Genomic DNA, 18,086 nt, shown 5'->3' with positions numbered 1-18,086 from the left:
GGTGGGTGGGAGTGGGATTAAGTGTGAACAGGCATGGGGTGTCTCAGGTATGGGCAGTGTCCTATAACTAGATTGTGCCCTAGTCGCACAATTTGATTTTACTAAAAACCAGTGACGTGTATGCCTAAAATACACACTTGTATGGTATGTGAATTATTTATCAGTAAAGTTGTATAACCAGGAAATTTGGCTAAAAATAATGACGAATGATGAAGTGGTTCCCGTTACCTTGCAGTTTTCCTCTAAAGTTTAACCCTGGCCTCTACCTTTAACACACCTCATCTGGGTGTCACTGTAGCTGTCAGGGAGCACTGACCATCTCTTCTTCCTGGTCAGGTGCTGATATCTCTAACGTGTGCAATGAAGCAGCCCTGATTGCTGCCCGCCACCTGAGTGCTTTTGTCCAGCAGAAGCATTTTGAGCAGGCCATTGAGAGAGTCATCGGAGGTGAGCCCATCTGCCCCTGGGGAGGAGAGGCATTTCCAGCTCTGCTCCTGGCAGGCCCCCCCCAGCCCAACCTCACTTTTGCATAGGGAGACATGATTAGTTTTCTAAGCCAAAATTTGGGTCTGTGGATCTCCCAGCAGCTTTCCTGCCCTTGGGACTGTGTGCAGTCCATCTGAGGGTCAGTCTTAGATGTGGAAGGCAAAGCAAGTCCTCCCTGAAGGGAGGGGAGGAAGACAGAACGAATGGCAAGTCTTGGGAAGCCTTTGGGAGCTCTCTTGGCACAGCACTGCTGAGGAGTGAGTGTCAGTGTCTTCTTCAGCTTGGCGGGTAACTACCATCTTCAGCCAGCAGTGGGTGAGACAGTCTCCTGCAGTTTGGGGAACCCCAGGACTCAGCTGGGCCAGGCAGGTGGCAGCTGGAGTTAGCAGTGGGTCAGGGTCTTCTAGGGCCACCAGAGTTGCCAGAGGCTGCATGGGCTGGCCTGGCTCTTCTTGGTGCTGTTCCTGGAAATGGAGATTATAGAGGCAGCAGTAGCACATCCTTATGGTCCTGCCCCATGCTGAGACCCACATCAGCCAGCTGGGAGGTTATCCTTGAGCTTCGTTTTCATTTGTTTTTTTTTTTTTTTGACATATAATATCTACTAAATAGCTCAAAGCAAAACCCAGAATTTGTCAAGGGCATTCTGGGGGCTGATGACCCATGCAGCTCAACATGTGCTGCTCTTGTTTGCTTCTCTGTCCTGTCACTGTGGGGCTGGGCTGTGAGATCTTTGGGAACTGCCCTCTTGTTCCACCATGCTTGGGTTTTGCCTCTTGTCATGCCCCAGAAAGGACACAGCACCTCTGACTCACATTGGCTCACAGCTGCTGCTTGAAGCAGCCTGTGCCTGAGGAGTGGGAAGTAGGTTGGGGCCTGGAGGTTGGGTAGGAATGTCCCCCAGAACTAGGACATAGCATGGAGCTACAGTTTGGGGCAGCCCAGGCCTCTCTGCCACCTTCTGCCCTAGAGGGAGGGACTCCCAGGTGGGTGTTGGGAATCAAGTGTGGCAGCAGATCCAGGCCCTCAGTCTGGTGGGGTGTATGTTGGGCTTTTTTCCCCTGCCTCTCACTCACCTGGGAATGTGATTTGTAGGCTTTGAGAAGAAGACTCAGGTCTTGCAGCCCAGTGAAAAGACAACCGTGGCCTACCATGAGGCAGGGCACGCAGTGGTAGGCTGGTTCTTGGAGCATGCAGACCCCTTGCTGAAGGTGGGTCTCTTGTGCTGAGTGTGTCTGCCCGTGGAGCCTAGGTGTTACCTGCTTGTGTGCCTGGCGATCCAGCCAGTTCATGTGGGCACAGCCCTCCTGGGGGTGACCCTTTCATTTTTCAAGGCATGTGCTGGTCTTGAGTCTGTTAGATTCCCTGTGGGGGCAGGGGGAGAAGACGCATTAGGAAGGCAGAGCAGGGTGTGTTGGCTCTAGGTTGGGCCTCAGCCACTGACTCCTGAGAAGTCAATCCAGAACTGGCTTTGCTCCTGAGCGTTGGATTTGATCCCTGTCAGAAGAGGTTTCCATAGCAACCTCTTGAGCTGAGCCCCTAGGCAGGGCCAGTGCATTTCTCAGGGTGACACTTCCTGTCAGTGGTGGGACTGAGGCCCAGGGCTCTCTTCTCCAACTTGTAAGGGGTGAGCCCCAGGCCAGGGCTGTGAGAGGGTGTGTCTGGGCTGCACTGGGGTGCTGCTGGGGGACTGACGAGCTGGTGGCCCCTCTTTTGCAGGTGTCCATCATCCCCCGGGGCAAGGGGCTTGGGTACGCCCAGTACCTTCCCCGTGAGCAGTACCTCTATACGCGGGAGCAGCTTTTTGACCGCATGTGCATGATGCTGGGCGGCAGGGTGGCTGAGCAGCTGTTCTTTGGCCAGATCACCACTGGGGCTCAGGATGACTTGAGGAAGGTTACCCAGAGCGCCTATGCCCAGGTAAAGAGCAGCTGTCCTGTGAGTGGCTCTTGGTGGCTGTGTTGGGGGCGGCTCACCCTCTGCTCCTTTTGGACTTGCAGATTGTGCAGTTTGGGATGAGTGAGAAGCTGGGCCAGGTGTCCTTCGACCTCCCCCAGCAAGGTGAAGCCCTGGTTGAAAAGCCGTACAGTGAGGCCACTGCCCAGCTCATTGATGAGGAGGTGCGGCGCCTCATTGGCTCTGCCTACGACCGCACCCTGGAGTTGCTGACTAGGTGCCGGGAGCAGGTGGAGAAGGTGAGGGGAACCTATGGCCAGGGCATGGGAGGGAGTCCCCTCGTAGCAGCCTGACAGATGGACTGTCATCTCCAGGTCGGCAAGCGGCTCCTGGAAGAAGAAGTGCTGGAGAAGGCCGACATGGTGGCGCTGTTGGGCCCTCGGCCCTTCACGCACAAGTGCACCTGTGAGGAGAGCGTGGAGGGCACTGGTAGCCTAGAGGAGGACGCATCCCTTCCTGAGGGCCTGAAGGGCTGGAACCAGGGACGGGAGGAGCGGGCACAGAGCAGCACTTGCAGGAGAGCCCTGCCTAGCCTGTGTGCAGCCACCTGCAGTCACCATGGCTGGGCTCCCAGGCAGCAGCTGCTACCCAGAGCTCGTGCAGAACAGCTGCCAGAGTAACTGGAAAACAGACGAAAATAAGTGACAACCCCAGACAGACATTTAGATCCGGTGCTCACAGTCTAGAGAGGAGAGGGAGGGCAGTTGGCAGCCACCAGGGAGGCGGTGGCTGAAGGGGCAGAAGCGGTTCTCCAGCCCTTGGACCTCATTCCTAGGGTGACTTTGGTCAGAGGGAGAGACATCTGGGCTCTGACCCGTGGGAGCCAAGGAAGGACAAGAATCTTCCTGGGGAGCCCTGGGTGTAGTGGCCACTAGGAATCTGGATCTTGTGGTGGAGACAGGCCCTCAGTGTCCTAGTGAGCCTGTCCGTGGGGAGGTGTGAAGGTGGGTTGTCTCAAAATGGCTTGGAGGAAGAGTCTGGCCCAGCACAGACACCCCAAGGTGTGGTGAGGTAAAGAGAAGGAAGTGGTAAGCCACTTAGTTACCAAGGACATCTGGGTCCACAGTGGCCATTGTGTGGGGGAGAGTGGTTGTTTGGTAACCAAAAAGGAAACGTCACCACGCTTGCATCCCTGAGTTGAAGGCAGGGGTCATAGGGCGCCATCTGGGGCCTGGGCCCTGTGGCAGCAGCATCCTTTAAGCTTAAGGGAGACTTGGGCTCTCACCAGAGCCTTGCCCAGGGTGGGCATGCCTTACTGACCAAGATGAGTAGAGACTCTGCTTTCCCCAAAATCCCTTGTGTTGAGGTTTAGGGGAGGATCTGCGCTGATCCCCCATGGCCTCCCCACAGCCCTGAGGGAGGGTTTGTAGGGCCTTGAAGCCTCTGCAGATGCCTCCTCTATTAATCCTCTTCTGTCTTTTTCAATAAAAAGAAGACTGGTTCTGGGTCATGGGCTCCAGACCTCATGATGCCCTGAATTGAAAGTGTCCCCCTCTTTCCTTGGTCCTGGGGTTTGAGGACCCCTACTGCTGGGGCTCAGCGTGACTGAATGGGCCTTAGTGAAAGTGGGCTTCCTCCTGTATCACAGGTGTGGGTGTGAGCCATTCCAGCTGGCAGGCGCATCTGGCAGGCATATCTGGTGTAGCTTGGCTGTTGGCCAGTGTCCTGGGTGCCCATCTGAGAGGAGGTTCCGCTTGCTGCCCCACACTCCAGACCCTGGCCAAACTCTGACTTTCTAGGGACTGGCACTTTCAACTTTCATAGATTGTAAAATGTACATTGTTGAATTTTTTAAATCTCAGGCTCCACCTAGATCATGGTCTTCACCAAACCCAGATGAGTTGAGGCATTTGGGGACTTCTTGGGTTCCCTTTGATGGAGGCCAAGGGTGCTCCCTCAACTCCAGAGGCCCCTGTGGTAGGGCCTCCAGGGTCCAGTCTGCCTTGTGCATTCAGGTCCTCAGGCCTCGGCACCTCTTTCTAACCACACCTGAGCTGCTCCTGGTAGAACACAATCGGGCCAGCTCCTTGTTGTCTTCCTCTACCCTCTTTACCTGTTCGGTCCAGTCCCCCACCCCCGTGTGTCTTTCACAAGGTGTTCAGTAATTAGCACAGTCTGTATACAGGGTGGTGCCTTGGCAGCAGAATAGATACCGTCTTCTTGTCCACCCCAACTCAGTGAGGTCATCCTATAGTCCTGTGGGTGCTGCTCTTTCTGCCACAGAAATCTCATGCTAAAGAGTTGCCAGCAGATGAATGAGCCTATAGGAGGCGGGAGCCAGCAGCCCTTTTCCCGGTTAGAACTGGGAGCAGGTAAGGCTAGTAGGGCCTGTGCTTGACCAGGGTCTGCATCCAGGTCCATGTCCTCAGCTGCCTGAGGGAAGGGAATTTAGAATGGGATGTGTCAGAGAGTGTCAGGAGTCACCCCCTTCCCAGAAAGCACGAGTCTGTTTCTGAGTCCATAATGTAGAAGGCCTGGCTTTCTGCTAGGGAGGGTCCAGGCTTCCCTTCTGGAGCCTCACAGGGCAACTTTGTGCTGAGGAAGAATGCAAATGTATGGGCCAGGCAGAAAGCAGGTCAGACCTGGCTGGGCCTCCTCCCTGGCCTGCCAGCGGCCTTACTGTGGCTCTCTCAGGACATGGCCCTGCTGGGAAGGTTGATCGCCAGGGAGTGCCTGCTCTTCTGGTTTGGACCACCTTTGTGGGCTTATGTGGGCAGGACATTTATTCCAAAGAATTCCTTTTGCTGTCTTAGGGGATAGGAATCAGGGCACTGTCCTTAAGATGCAACCCAGCAAGCAGCCTGGCGCACAGGGCAGCTGGAGAACGGCCAGTGCCCTCACCACAGCAGGCCTGGTGTGCCTGTGGCATTTGGAAGGAAGAGCCTGGCTCAGGCCTTCAGAGGGTGGCGGAACTTTAATCCCACTCAGCGTGCCCCCCAGTGGCTGCAGCAGAAAGGGTGGGAAGTGGGGAGGGAGACCCTGGGGCACACAGCTGCCTTTATGAGGTGAAAGAGATAGCTGCTCAGTTCTTTTCCACTGGAAATCAGAGACCTGGTCAGGCAGGAACTGGACTTTCCTTCAGAGGCCAATAGTACATGGAGGAGGGGTGAAGGATCAGAAGTGGGAGCCTCCTGGATGTCCCCAGCACATGGCAGAAGCCCAGTGCATCCCTCTAGTGGAGACCTGTGAAAACGAAGACCAAGGGCCTGTCTTCCTTCCCCAGAAACACTTCAGTGTGGAGCAGAGCAGGGCAGGTTGACTAGGGGACACAGAGCAAGCTTACAGTTTTTTTCAAAACCAGTCTTTGATTCACACTCAGACCAGAAGACTATTCTGGGTCTCTTCGCACATAAAAAGGAATTTTGGGAGCAGCTGGGTTGGGTGCCTAGGACATCCCCACAGCAGAGAGAGTAGGCCTGTTGGCCCTACTTCCCCTGCCCCTCCTTGGAATATTCCCAGGATCCAGTCCCAGGGTCACAGAGTGTGTTTGATAGGCTGTGCTGGGGCTGGGCAGTGGGATGTGGAAAACAGACAAAACTAGGTGCCCTTGTAATAGATGTGGGATGGGAGAGGGCGAGCCGCTCCCCCTCGAGCAGTCTGGGAGGTGGTGCTGAGGTTCTGAGGCAGTCTGGCAATATTTGGTGTTCTAAGCTAAAGAGGAGGTGGGCCAGGCCCTCAGCCCCAGGCTGTCATACCCAGGGACAAGAGAAGCAGGCACAAGTTGTAGAGGGTTACCTGGGCCGGGGGGACCTGGTACCAACATGCCTTCCTTGGACAGAGGGGAAGGGACAAGGTTGAAATCAAGGTGGAGGTTTTCTGGACTGAGCCTCCCCCCATGTTTGGCTGGGGGCGGTGTAGTGACCCAGGAGCCACTGCCAAACCCACTGTGGCTTCCAAGCATGGTGGCATGAAGAGATGCTGAGATTGGAGACCCCAGGGGGTTTTGGAGTGGTTCTCACAGGCTTGGATCCCCCTCACCCCAAGCATACTGGGGAATCTTTTGACAGACAAAGAGCATTGCTCCTATAGACGGAAGTTTCCAGAAGGTTTAGGCCACCATTGTTCATTCTTTGCTTCATCCTCAAGCAGTGACTCCAGGTGGTATGGTCCCTGTTCCAGGGTCCAGAAACCAGCTGGATGTAAGGCCACTGGGCTGTGCTTGTGCTGGGGTGACCTGAGGCCTGCCCTGGCAACCCTACCCTGACCTGCTGTCAGGAGCCTTATGGGGAGCCTTATGGGGAGGGTGGAGGGGCGGAGCGTGTCCTGGGTCTGAAGTGTCTTGCTTTGCCACCCTGGTGGTGGTCGAGCCTCAGCCCTGTGGTGTCTCTGGAGCAGATGGAACTGGCCTAATCCTCCTTGGGTCCTTCCACGGTGAGAAATGTGTCCACAATGTCAGCCTGTCGCTCTGGGTCGCTGAGGGGCTGCTTCTCACGGTTCTGCTCAGCCCTTGTCTTCGTCCAAGAGGGGGAACGCAGACAGCCAGCCCTAGGCAGCGGGTGTAGACCTGATGGAAGCAGACCAGATGCTCTGGTGGGCACATGTGGCTGGCATCTCTGCCAGCCCAGAGTCACTGGCTGCAGCTTCTGCCCTGGACCCCCTGTGCCTAGCACATGGAAGTCTCGATAACACTGGGTCTGCCACTGGGTGGGTTGGGGTGGGGATGTGCACAGAATACAGAGATGTGGACAGATGACTCCTCTGGTGGCCTCAGGAGTCACTGCAGTCTCTGCCATGTCTGACCCCCTATTATGTGAACCTAACTCTGGCCCCGTCCTGGTGAACCTGGCGGGGCCTCCCCAAAGCTCCCAGTGTCCCAGTGCAGCCTGGGGCCCTGTAGGCTGTCTGGGGCTAGAGGTTCAGGTGGGCTAGCCACAGCAGCCACAGGCCAACCTTCACCCCGCACACACCTTTGGGCTTATGGGTTGGAAGGGCCACTGCCTGGGACACATTGAGCCTAGTGGGAATTGGCTGGGATCAGGCAGGTGGCTTGTCTTAGAAGTAAGCTGGGACAAGCTGTTCACAAGGACAGAGCCAGGGTCACCCATCTATTGCACCCTGCCCCCCTCCCTGGTGCCACTGTCATGCTTAGGAGCCTGGACTCCCCAGGGAGACACAGTCTGCCCCTCCCCATAAACCCTTCCCCCATAAGCCCCTCCAGGGAACATGTGGGTGGCTGGTCACTGACAAGATCCTCAGTAGGGCTTGTCCTTAGTGAGGCCCCCAGGGTGTGTGTGTGTACAGGTTTAGCCTGAGCCATGGGTGCAGTGTGTAGGTTCCAGCCTGGGCCTGGGCGTGGAACAGGCGCAGGGTCTGGGCCTCTCTGGGAGCACTGGGTGTAGGTCATGTCAGTGACCTTCACTGTTAGGGACAGACTGAAGGACACTTGTGTCCCCCTAGGGTGGATCCCGAACTCTGATGCTGGGCTTGGGGTAGAGACAGGAGGATGGCATGCCCAGGAGAGTTGCTCGTGAGGTGGGCAGAGGGAAGGGCCTGGGATCTCCAGCCAGTGGTCAGCACCTCCTTGGGTCCTTCCACGGTGAGAAATGTGTCCACAATGTCAGCCTGTCGCTCTGGGTCGCTGAGGGGCTGCTTCTCACGGTTCTGCTCAGCCCTTGTCTTCGTCCAAGAGGGGGAACGCAGACAGCCAGCCCTAGGCAGCGGGTGTAGACCTGATGGAAGCAGACCAGATGCTCTGGTGGGCACATGTGGCTGGCATCTCTGCCAGCCCAGAGTCACTGGCTGCAGCTTCTGCCCTGGACCCCCTGTGCCTAGCACATGGAAGTCTCGATAACACTGGGTCTGCCACTGGGTGGGTTGGGGTGGGGATGTGCACAGAATACAGANGGGGGGGGGGGGGGGGACCCAGTCAGTGAGCCAAGAGGAGCCCAGGCTGTCAGATTTACCCCACCCCACCTTGTGTTTAGTCTAACATTAACATTTACATTTAATAAATACTTTTTAAGTGACTGTGGCTTTGGCTTCTTGTTGTTCATTTGAAAGGTAAAGCTGAGCAGAGCACTTCTGACAGGAGGGAAATTCCTTCATGCTGGGAAGCTGGTGTAAGACCATGTGTTGGCCACACATTTGTTCCTGAATGCAGGGCCTGCCCCTGCTAGGCACGTGCACTACCGGTGACCCACACCCCCAGCTCTTGGAGATAGGGTCTTGCTAGGTGGCCCAGGCTAGCCTTAAGCTTGGGATCTTCCTGCTTCAGCCTCCCAGACTGTTGGATTACACATGTGGCCACTGCACCTGGCAGGATTGGGGAGAAGTCACCTTCCCCCGCCCTGCATGCCTCACCTGCTGGAGATTCACTGGTCAGGTTCTCGTCATCAGAGTCGGCAAAGACCTCGGCCAGCTCCTGGTCTGACATGTCTGTCAGCTCGGTGAGATCCAGAAGGTCAAAATGGACCTCCAGAGAGGAGACGCTGCTCAGGGGCTCTGGGGTACAAGAAGATGGTCACCTCACAGTCCCTCCAACAAGGCTCTTCAGAGCCCAGGGGGCCTAGGAAAGTGCACCGCCTCTTTCCACAGGCCCGCGAATGAACCAGAGCTTTCTGCAATGATAGCCCAGGACGAGCCTGGGGCAGAACAGGCCCGGGTGCTCTGCTCTGCAGTCAAAGAGTGGAGAGCTCTCTGGGGTCTTCCATTTTGTAAATAGCAAGACAGGCCGAAGAGCCAAAGTCATGAGAACTCTGCAAGGGCTCAGCATGGCCAGACCGCCTCACACCGTGTCCTTGCCCTCTAGAGCCAGGCTGCTTTGTTCCCTGTGGAGCTAGGGGTCCCCAGAGAGGATACTGGGCTGGTCAGGGATACTTACGCCTCCTCTCTGTGACCTGCAAGAGCCCTGGTGCTGGTATCGGGATGCCCACCTCCTCCTCAGCCACAGGAGTATGGCAACTGCTCTCTGTTCCATGAGCTGGGACACCCAGGGCAGCCGGTGGCACCTCTGCCTCCTTAATGATCTCTGCAACCAAGAGAATTTTACCATCAAGACTTGGAGAGTCTCCCAGGCCCCTGGGATTGGGCCTGGGAAGGGGGGCATGAGGACCTGGTATGTTGAATCTTACATTGAGGCTTGGGCAATGGCCACAGGTATCCAGGGGAGGCTTCAAACAAAAGGGGGATAAGTAGGGGACATTTCAAAGCAGATGTCTGCACAACCCCAGGGCCCCAGCACCAAGCTGCTCCTGCAGTGGGAATTCACCTTATCCTGTCAGCTCAGCCCTCAGGGGTCCCAAAGCCAGCTCTTTACTGTCTTTTCTCTGTAGACTTTTTCTATTAAAAACCCAGGTTATATCTGGTTTCAAAATGAAAAGAAGGTTACAAAGTAACACAGGAAGTGCGGTCTGTCGTCCTAGCATTCCTTGGCCAACAGCCTCACTGTACAATTGGGTAAATGTTCTTCCAAGTTATTTCTGTGCGATTTTTTTTTTAATGTATTTTTTTTTTTTTTTTAATCCCTGTCAGATGGGAACAGGAACCCCCAGGGACCTGCTTGGATGGAGACTGTGCCCTGTGGTCCCATGCAGCCACCAGCTGCCCCTTCTGGTCACTCGGGATTCATTTCTCCGTCCACACATCCCCTCTATTCCTCTTTCAGAATGTACCAGAACCCCCTGCCTGCCCCTAGCTCCTCCTCTTTGGCCACATCCCAGTGCCTTCCCTCCTCACTCCCACACAGCCAAAGGAGCCTGCTCACCAGTTAGGCCTGGCCCCACAGCCCCTCTCCCCCAGAGAAGAGGCAGAGTATCCTCCTCATTTTCTTCCCAATATGTCCCCTGTCCCCTGGAGCCCTAGCCCCTTCATGAGGGCTTCTCTGACCTCTGACACCCACCCAAGCAGGTGCTTGTTGTGCGCTTGGATAGGAGTGGCCTGCACGGGGCCTGGAAGTGGAGGCCTTCCTGCAGCCTTGGCTGTGCACAGGGAACCAGTTGGGGAGCAGCTGCTCCCAGGAGGCTGCCTTGAGGGGGCCTCACTGGGGGCTCCCAGCACTGACAGCTGCCTGTGAGGGGCAGCCTGTCTTCCCTCATGACCCGGGTGGCAGTGTGGATACTGCTAGGTGAGACACCTGCACCTGATGACCCTACTTCCATCTCCAGCTGAGCCAAGGAAGATAAGAACATGGAGAGACAGATGCAAAGTGAGGACCACCTGTGCAGGCCGGTGGGGGTCCCCACCTTTCTCTGGGCCATTGCCAGTGGTAAAGAGAGCTAGGCAGAGTGTAGGAGATAGGGGGGTCTGGTAGTAGCTGATGGCAGGATGATGGGCAGCCTGTCAAGTTCTGCCTGGGATGCAGCCCCCTGGCCTGACTGCTGTCTCCTTGCCAGGTTGCCTAGGACCTCCATTTAGTGGAAAACCAGCCTGCTGTCCCTGGTGCCCTTAGGTTGCATCGCTGTATGGCCTGTCCCAGGCCTGGGGACTGGTCAGTCTGGAAGGGCACAAGGTATCCTGTTTCTGCTTGTATTGGCATCTGGAATGTGGTATGGTTTCCAAGTGTCCTTGGAGGGTAAAGTTACATCTGCTGGCGTCCTGGCCCCCAACCCAGCAAGGAGGCCTTCCACTTTCCAGAGCGCACACAGATGTGATTTAGATGTTAATCTGATTAGGGGAGCTGGCACTCCCCTCACCAGTAAGTAGGGGGACAATGGCCCAAATCACTGTCCACAGGGTTGAAACCCAGGGAGAGGACACATCACAGGAGACGTCAAGGTCCCCTACCTTAGGGTACCAGTGTATGATTTCTATACCACGGGCCTGTACTGTGGTCACCATTCCTCAACACTCCATAGAGCTCAGAGCTGCACCCCCTGGTGTGGCAGGAAGACTCCACTGTGGCTAGAAGCTCAGGAAGGAGCTGCCATCTGTCTGGAGAGACATGTGACCAAGAGCTAAGAGGTACAGGTAGGGAGACTGAGGCGTGGAGGGCCTGGATGACTCGCCGGGAGTCCCTGCTCTAGAGAGCCCCTAGCTAAGGAGGCCACAGGATGCTCTTACCTCCCCAGGCTTAAGGGCCAGGCATGTGGCCCAGGGCTATCCTTATGCTACTGTAGGTGGCCCTCAGCTCCACCTCTGCCCCCTTTTGTCCCAATGGCCGCCCCCTCGCTAACAGCTTCCCTGAAATCAAGGAAAAGCAGCTCTGTAGAAAGCCACCTCTGGGAGATAGCCCCCGCCTGGGCAGTGGCTCAGGGATTTCTAGTGCTTGTGTCAGGCAGTCTCCTTCCATGTTGCCCACTGCCTGCCTCCTCACAGCCACCTACGGGGGGGGGGATAAGGAGACAGGCACAGGGTGGCGTCTATCGTCAGCACGGTATGAGGACCAGCTCCGATTCCGGGGTAATGGTGCAAGGCTGAGAGCAGGGGATCTCTGTTCAGAGCCAGCAGAGTGGGAAGAACCCTTCCAACTCAGGTGGGAAGTAGAATTCTGAAAGAGGAGAGAAGTGGGGTCTCCACTCGCAGCTGGCCTCTTGCTTGGTGGGGCCCTCACCTAACACGAAGGCACGCCAGCACACATCTGTCCGTCCAACAAAGACTGCTTCCACGCCATGCTGTTCTGGAGATGAGGCATGAACATGAGGAGCAGGCTGTATGCAGGAGTGAAGGGGCCTTTCTTTCATTCCAGGGAAAGGCCAGGAGGGCTGTCTACAGAGACAAAGGTGCCACAGCCCGGCTGCAGCAAAATAACCGGGGGGGTGACGAACAACTTGTGTAGATTGATACAGCAGGAGTGGAAGCCGTTTATTGCAGGACAGGAGCAGTATTTATACATTCCACACAGCTTATCTAATTAGCATAAACTAGATACATCAGTCAACCAATCAGGAATCTCTACACCTAATGGCTCGGTTTTGTTACTTCTCAAACCACTCCCTCTGACATTTTGCCAGGCACCATCCAGACTTGTTTACGAACTTTAACATTCCCCTGGCAAAATGCCAGGTGTTATTTTGACTTGTTTACAGACTCTAACACAAAGGAAGGGTCTGAAGGAAGCCATGCTGTACCTGGGCACAGGCCCTGGCACTGGACTGCAGAAGTCCTGGAGGGCATGTCACTGTCATCTGAAGCACAGCCAGGGGCACTGCAGTGGGACCAGGAGAGCAGGGTGAGGGTGGGCAAGGGTAGGGGGAGATGGTGGGCTGTGTGAAGGTCATGTGGACAGTTAGTAAAGGGTTCTAGGCTGAGACGGACAGCGTCTGCCTGCATGTTTATGGTGGTACAGTGAGGACACAGTCCAGGCAAAAGGGAAGAAGTCTGCTGGCACTGTTCCCACCGGCTCCATGTGCCAGTTCCCCTCCACTTGTGCAGAGATGGGCTACCCTGAGTGGGACTCAGCCAAGGGCCAAGCTCCATCCCCAAGTCTTGCACTGGGGAGGGTTTGTGAACACCATCATGCCTCATTACAGATCCTGGGATCTCACAGGGTCTTGGTCAGCCCTGGAGAAACCCAGCTCCCCAGGCACAGCCTGTTAAAATGACTCTTAAGATCTTTTCGAATTTTAACAGTTGATGGTATCTTCAAGTTATCTGGATATGGGGCAGGCAGTACCTGTTTCTTTCTTTCTTTCTCTCTCTCTCTCTCTCTCTCTCTCTCCCTCCCTCCCTCCCTCTCTTTTTGTGTGGTGCAGGAGATGGATCCAGGGCTTCACACAGCTAGGCAAAGGCTCTATCACTGAGCTATACCACAACCCCCTGAACTTTTGAAGTTGCCATCTGTCTAGTTTTGATCCTTTGGTCATGATCTGGACTTTATTCTGTAAATCCTGGTCCCATGATCTGTGCAAAAAATTGGGGGAGAAAAATGTAGAAGATGCAACTTTTGCCATCAAGAGCACAAATCTTTTGGTTGTAAGAACACAATGAAAACAGAAAACTGAAGTCAAAATGCAAGGGACAGATGAAGCCTGAGCCCCCAGGAAGGGGCAAGACTGACCTTGGCATATAAAGTGGTGTGGCTGCTGTGGAAATAGTCTTCCAAATTCTCAGATCAAGCCTAGAGTTACCACAAACCCAGCATTTTCACTCCTAGGCACTACCCAAGAGAAATGTGAATCTATATCCACACAAAGACTTGGACGTGAATGTTCACAGCAGCATGGTCCCTGAAGTGGAAACCCAACGTCTACTAACAGAGAACGGTAAACTAAATGTTGATCATGTGGACTATCCATAAGTGGAACATTAACCAACAATATAAAGCAACGATACATACCACACATAGGTGGACTTCAACATTACAGGGAGTGTAAGAACAGTCACAAAAGGTCACTTATTGCATGGTTCCATTGTATCAAATGTTCAGAATAGGAAAATCCATAGAAAGTAGATTGGTGATTGCCAGGGCTGTGGGATGGGAGTGGGGAATGAACATAGTTGTTTGGGGGAGGTGATGAAAATATTTTAATATTAGTGGTGATGACTGCACAATTTTATGGATGTAACAAAAACACTGAATTGCATGCCTCAAAAGGGTAAAATTTAAGCTGGGCAGGTGGATGGATCCATCACTTGTGGACTTGCACTGGGGAGGGTTTGTGAACACCATCATGCCTCATTACAGATCCTGGGAAGCCCTCCGAGTGCCAGAGGAAGGCATAGTATGTGGCTGTGGGGGTGCATGCCTGTAATTCCAGTAGCTTGAGAGGCTGAAACAGGAGAATTGTGAGTTCAAAGCCAGCCTCAGCAAAAGCCAGGCACTAAGCAACTCAGTGAGACCCTGTCTCTAAATAAAATATAAAATAGGGCTGGGAATGTGGCTCAGTGGTCGAATGCCCCTAAGTTGAATCCCCAGTACCAAAAAAAAGAGGAAAAAAAAAAAGAAAAGAAAAAATTTATGATATTAGAATTATATCTCAATTAAAAAACAATCCTCAGTAGTAACAAATAAGGGTTGATCTTGGCTGGAGTTGATGGGCAAACCCAGGGTGAGAAGTGATACACACCAGTGTGTTGTGTGCATATGATGGCAGGCAGCATGCACAGCCCCAGGGGAGGCTTGGATTGGGTGAGAGGTGTGAGGGAAGCAGCTCCCATTTAGTTCATGTGATTTCCCAAGACCTATGCTTGGACCCAGAGCACAGCAGGCCCACAACAATTGTGAATGAATGATCCCAAGACCACTCAGGTCGGCAAGAAGAATCAGAACCCCTTCGGGGCAAGGCCCTTGGCTATTTCCAGGGTAGTAAGCAGAGTCACATGTCAGGCAGGCACTGGGTGGGATCCTGGAAGCCTAGCTAAGCCATGACTTGATGGGCTGGAAGCCCCTGGAATCGCCCTGGCCAGGGCAAGTGGGTGTTTTCTTGTTGCTGTTGTTGTTTTTGCAGTGCTGAGGATTAAACCCAGGTCCTTTGTGTGCTAGACAGGCACTCCCACACTGACCTGTACTCCCAGCCCTTTTAATATTAAGACAGGGTATTACTAAATTGCTAAGGCTGTCTTCAAACTTGTAATCCTCCTGCCTCAGCCTCCCAGGTAGCTGGGATTACAAGTATGTGTCACCCATGGTGCCTGGCCATGTGGGTGTTTCCAGTGCTCCAGGAAGGACCCCAGGTATGGGGTCACAGCAATGTCGTTGACCCAGCAGACCCATGTCAGTGTGGGCAGGGAGCCCCTAACCCCCTACAGAGATTGCTGCTGCCTGGACCTATGGGTGGGGACTTGAGTTGGGGAGCCACAGTCCTGCCCACCAGTTTTCCCCCAGGGCCGACTGCTGACACCTGTGCTTTGCTGCTGACCTATTTTCCAGCCCATTTGTGCCTGGAAAACTTGGCCCAAATCTCATGTCCCCTGCTGTACTCCCAGGGCCTTGCCACTCTACATACCACTGAATGAACGAACAAGTGAATTAATGAAGTGAATGAATAAATGCAAAAGAAAAATGGCTGCAGAGAGGAAGAGATGGTCAGCAGTAGGAGCCACTTCTGCCCTGTTTCCCCAGCACCTTCATCCCTGAATCTGGTCTCCCTCAAGGATTTTAAGGAGGCTGAGCTGCCCCGACTAGACTCATAGGCTTCTAAGGGTAGGGCCATGGCCCCTCTCTTTGTCCCTGCTGATCCTCAGACAGACTGAAGTGGGATGGGATAGAGCCCTGCTGTCCAAAGATGCTAGCTGTGCCCCTCAAGGAATGCCCACTTGGCATTCCTGTACACAGGTCTCACTTCTATGGTCTGCACACTTTGATATTAAGACATTGTTATTAATTCTCTTAGGTGCAAAGTATATTTTGTTACTGGAGACCAAACCAGGGTTGCCTTATCACTGAGCTACATCCTCAGCCCTTCTAATTTTTTATCTCGAGACAGGGTCTTGCTGAGTTGAACTTGTGATCCTCCTGCCTCTACTTCCCAAGTCACTGGGATTACAGGTATGTTCCACCATACCTGGCAGGTACAAAATATTTTGATGATGCTTTATCTTATATTTTAGAGGTGATTTCTTAAATGAGTATGGATGAAATAATAGGCCTATATTTGCTTCCAAATACTACTGAAGATAGGCTGGAAGTGGTCTGGATAAGCTGGCCTGGTTGTGGTCTGTGGGCTGAAAGGTGGCATGGAGCTTTAGTTAATAGGGCTCACTACTTTGTGGATGCTCCATATGCCCCCAAATAACATTTCAACAGTGAGAACTCAGATATGGGCATCATAATCACCAACATGAGGCTTCACGAGGTCTCACGAAGTAGAGCTCACTAGCCCAGGTGTAGACAAGGGAACAGGGCTAAAGGTATCAATGACATGAGCCCCATCTGTTCCCTGGCCAGGTCCCTAACTGTAGGCACAGTGCCTGCACAGAACAAGCACCTGGAAGAAGTGTCTGTGCACAGACTGAGTTAGGATCTGAGAACCCAGTCAGTAAGTGATGCACTTAGAAAATCAGCCTGCTCTCTGCCTTTAAACTACTGAGAAGTTCTTTCTTTCCTCAGAGGAGGAGAGAAAAAAGCTCACCTCTTCTCCCAGGTGCCTCACCTCTTACCTCACCCTGGCCTCCCACAGCCCTATAGGGTAAAGGGGCTGCATCCTCTGACATGGAAATGGAGGCTCAGGGTGCACTAGCAGCTTGCCACATGTCACAGTTCAGAATTAGCTCTGAGTCCCCCAAGCCATTGCATTCCGGTCCTCCCCACTTTTGGTGGCTAGGAGGCTGCTACTGGGAAGACCCAAGGTCCTGGGATGTCAATACCAAGAGAGCTCTGATCCACCCCCCATGACAAAACAGAAAACCCAAACCCACTAGCTTCAGGGTGTGTCTCCTGCTTAGAGAGAGTGACAAGAGACTCAGACAGGACCCCCACCCCCATTACCAGACACAGTGGCAGGTGGATGGATCCATCGCTTGTGGACAGCTCCTAGGGGCAGCCCTCCGAGAAAGGCGCAGTATGTGGCTGTGGGGGTGCATGCCTGTAATTCCAGTAGCTTGAGAGGCTGAAACAGGAGAATTGTGAGTTCAAAGCCANCATGCGGCTAGCGGGGTCTGGGAGGGGCGCAGGCGGAGGCGGCGTCACCCGGCCGGGGCGCCCCAACAGCTGCAGCGGCGACTCGGCCCGGGATCCAGGCACAGCGCATCGGGGCAGCAGCCGGGGGGCCGCGGCGGCGGGGAGGAGCCCGCGGGGCGGGGCGCGCAGCTGCTCCGGGTCCCGGGTCCCCTCCCCATCTTCCCCAGCCGGGCAGGACAGGTGCGGCCCCGCCCTTTTCCGCGCGCGCCCCCTGTCGGCCCAGGGTCCTGCAGCCCCCCTCCCCCGCAGACTTCACCCCTTTCAGTCCCCAACCGGATGGGGCTCCCGTTTCCCATCCTCTGCCGGGTGCCTGGGGCTCCTGGTCACTCACTCGGCAGCTGGCAGCCCCGGTGGCTTCCGTGCATTTGTTCACCCCCAGGTATTTATGAGGCGCCAACTACGTTCGGCGTCCGGTGGTGCTGGGGTGGTGGGGATCCAAGAAGGGGTCAAAGCAGCATTACCCTCGAGCGGGGTAAACCAGGAATTGCAGATCGTGGTTAATGCAATGAATCTACACTGAGGGTGGGTAGGGGTGAGAGCCGGGCTGGGGGGAAGGCAGGGCCTGGCTCAGTCCAGTCTCATCTCCAAATGCTCGTTCTGTACCAGGCCTGTCCACAGACCCTGGATGTGGGCAGACCCTTGAGCGCTCATAATGTAACGACCTGTTTTTGCACAGTGTTAGGTCGGTGGAGGCGACTTGGTGGCGACTTAGTGGCAACTTAGAACAAAGCAGCCCACGCTGGAAAAGAACATCAATCAGATGCCGGTGCAAACGCCTGTCAATCAGCCAGATCTCCTGACCAATGCCTGTCAATCAACAGGACCCCCCTAGCCAATCCTGGAGTTCAGCCAACTCCCCTGACCAACTTCAAGGGGGCAAGGGACCCTAGAAACACCTTTTCCTGTCCCAAGCCCTTCCCTTCCTGCTGTAAGCCCCATAAAAGTCCAGTCCGGTCGAGCTTCCACATGGTTTCTCCTCAGACCCTTCCCCTGTCCCCTCTGTGGGTCTGATCGAGTTCCACCCAGGAATGATATCTCAATAAAGCCTGTTCAGGGGCCCTTTTAAATATGCCTCCTTTGGCCGCTGCCTGCCCTGCCTGATCTGACACACAGTATCTCATTACTTCTCCTAGTGATCCCAAGAAGGTGG

The 18,086-nt window shown here is 54.5% G+C and overlaps 2 protein-coding genes across 2 annotated transcripts in view; one reads left to right on the top strand and one right to left on the bottom strand.

Annotated features, from left to right (window-relative positions):
* LOC107150796 (AFG3-like protein 1) overlaps window positions 1–3,920 on the top strand; it is a 23,940-nt gene extending 20,020 nt beyond the window's left edge. The window contains 6 exon segments of the mRNA XM_015495917.2: window positions 337–447; window positions 1,582–1,697; window positions 2,206–2,406; window positions 2,487–2,681; window positions 2,757–2,934; window positions 2,937–3,920. Of these exon segments, the coding sequence (XP_015351403.2) occupies window positions 337–447; window positions 1,582–1,697; window positions 2,206–2,406; window positions 2,487–2,681; window positions 2,757–2,934; window positions 2,937–2,974 (839 nt within the window). The 3' untranslated portion in view covers window positions 2,975–3,920.
* Window positions 3,921–5,337: 1,417 nt separating this feature from the next.
* Window positions 5,338–16,762, bottom strand: Dbndd1 (dysbindin domain containing 1). The gene is made up of 5 exons (XM_048792505.1): window positions 16,745–16,762; window positions 9,263–9,409; window positions 8,743–8,883; window positions 7,960–8,111; window positions 5,338–6,794 (listed from the first exon to the last, which is right to left on the bottom strand). Exons 3-5 carry the CDS (start codon window positions 8,813–8,815, stop codon window positions 6,789–6,791), a joined length of 231 nt encoding a protein of 76 aa, XP_048648462.1. The 5' UTR covers window positions 8,816–8,883; window positions 9,263–9,409; window positions 16,745–16,762; the 3' UTR covers window positions 5,338–6,788.
* Window positions 16,763–18,086: the final 1,324 nt, after the last annotated feature.

Source organism: Marmota marmota, unplaced genomic scaffold (genome assembly GCF_001458135.2).
Source record: "Marmota marmota marmota unplaced genomic scaffold, marMar, whole genome shotgun sequence".
Taxonomy (NCBI): domain Eukaryota; kingdom Metazoa; phylum Chordata; class Mammalia; order Rodentia; family Sciuridae; genus Marmota; species Marmota marmota.
The sequence above is the reverse complement of the archived record's forward strand: the minus strand, read 5'-3'. Positions and strand labels throughout refer to the sequence as shown.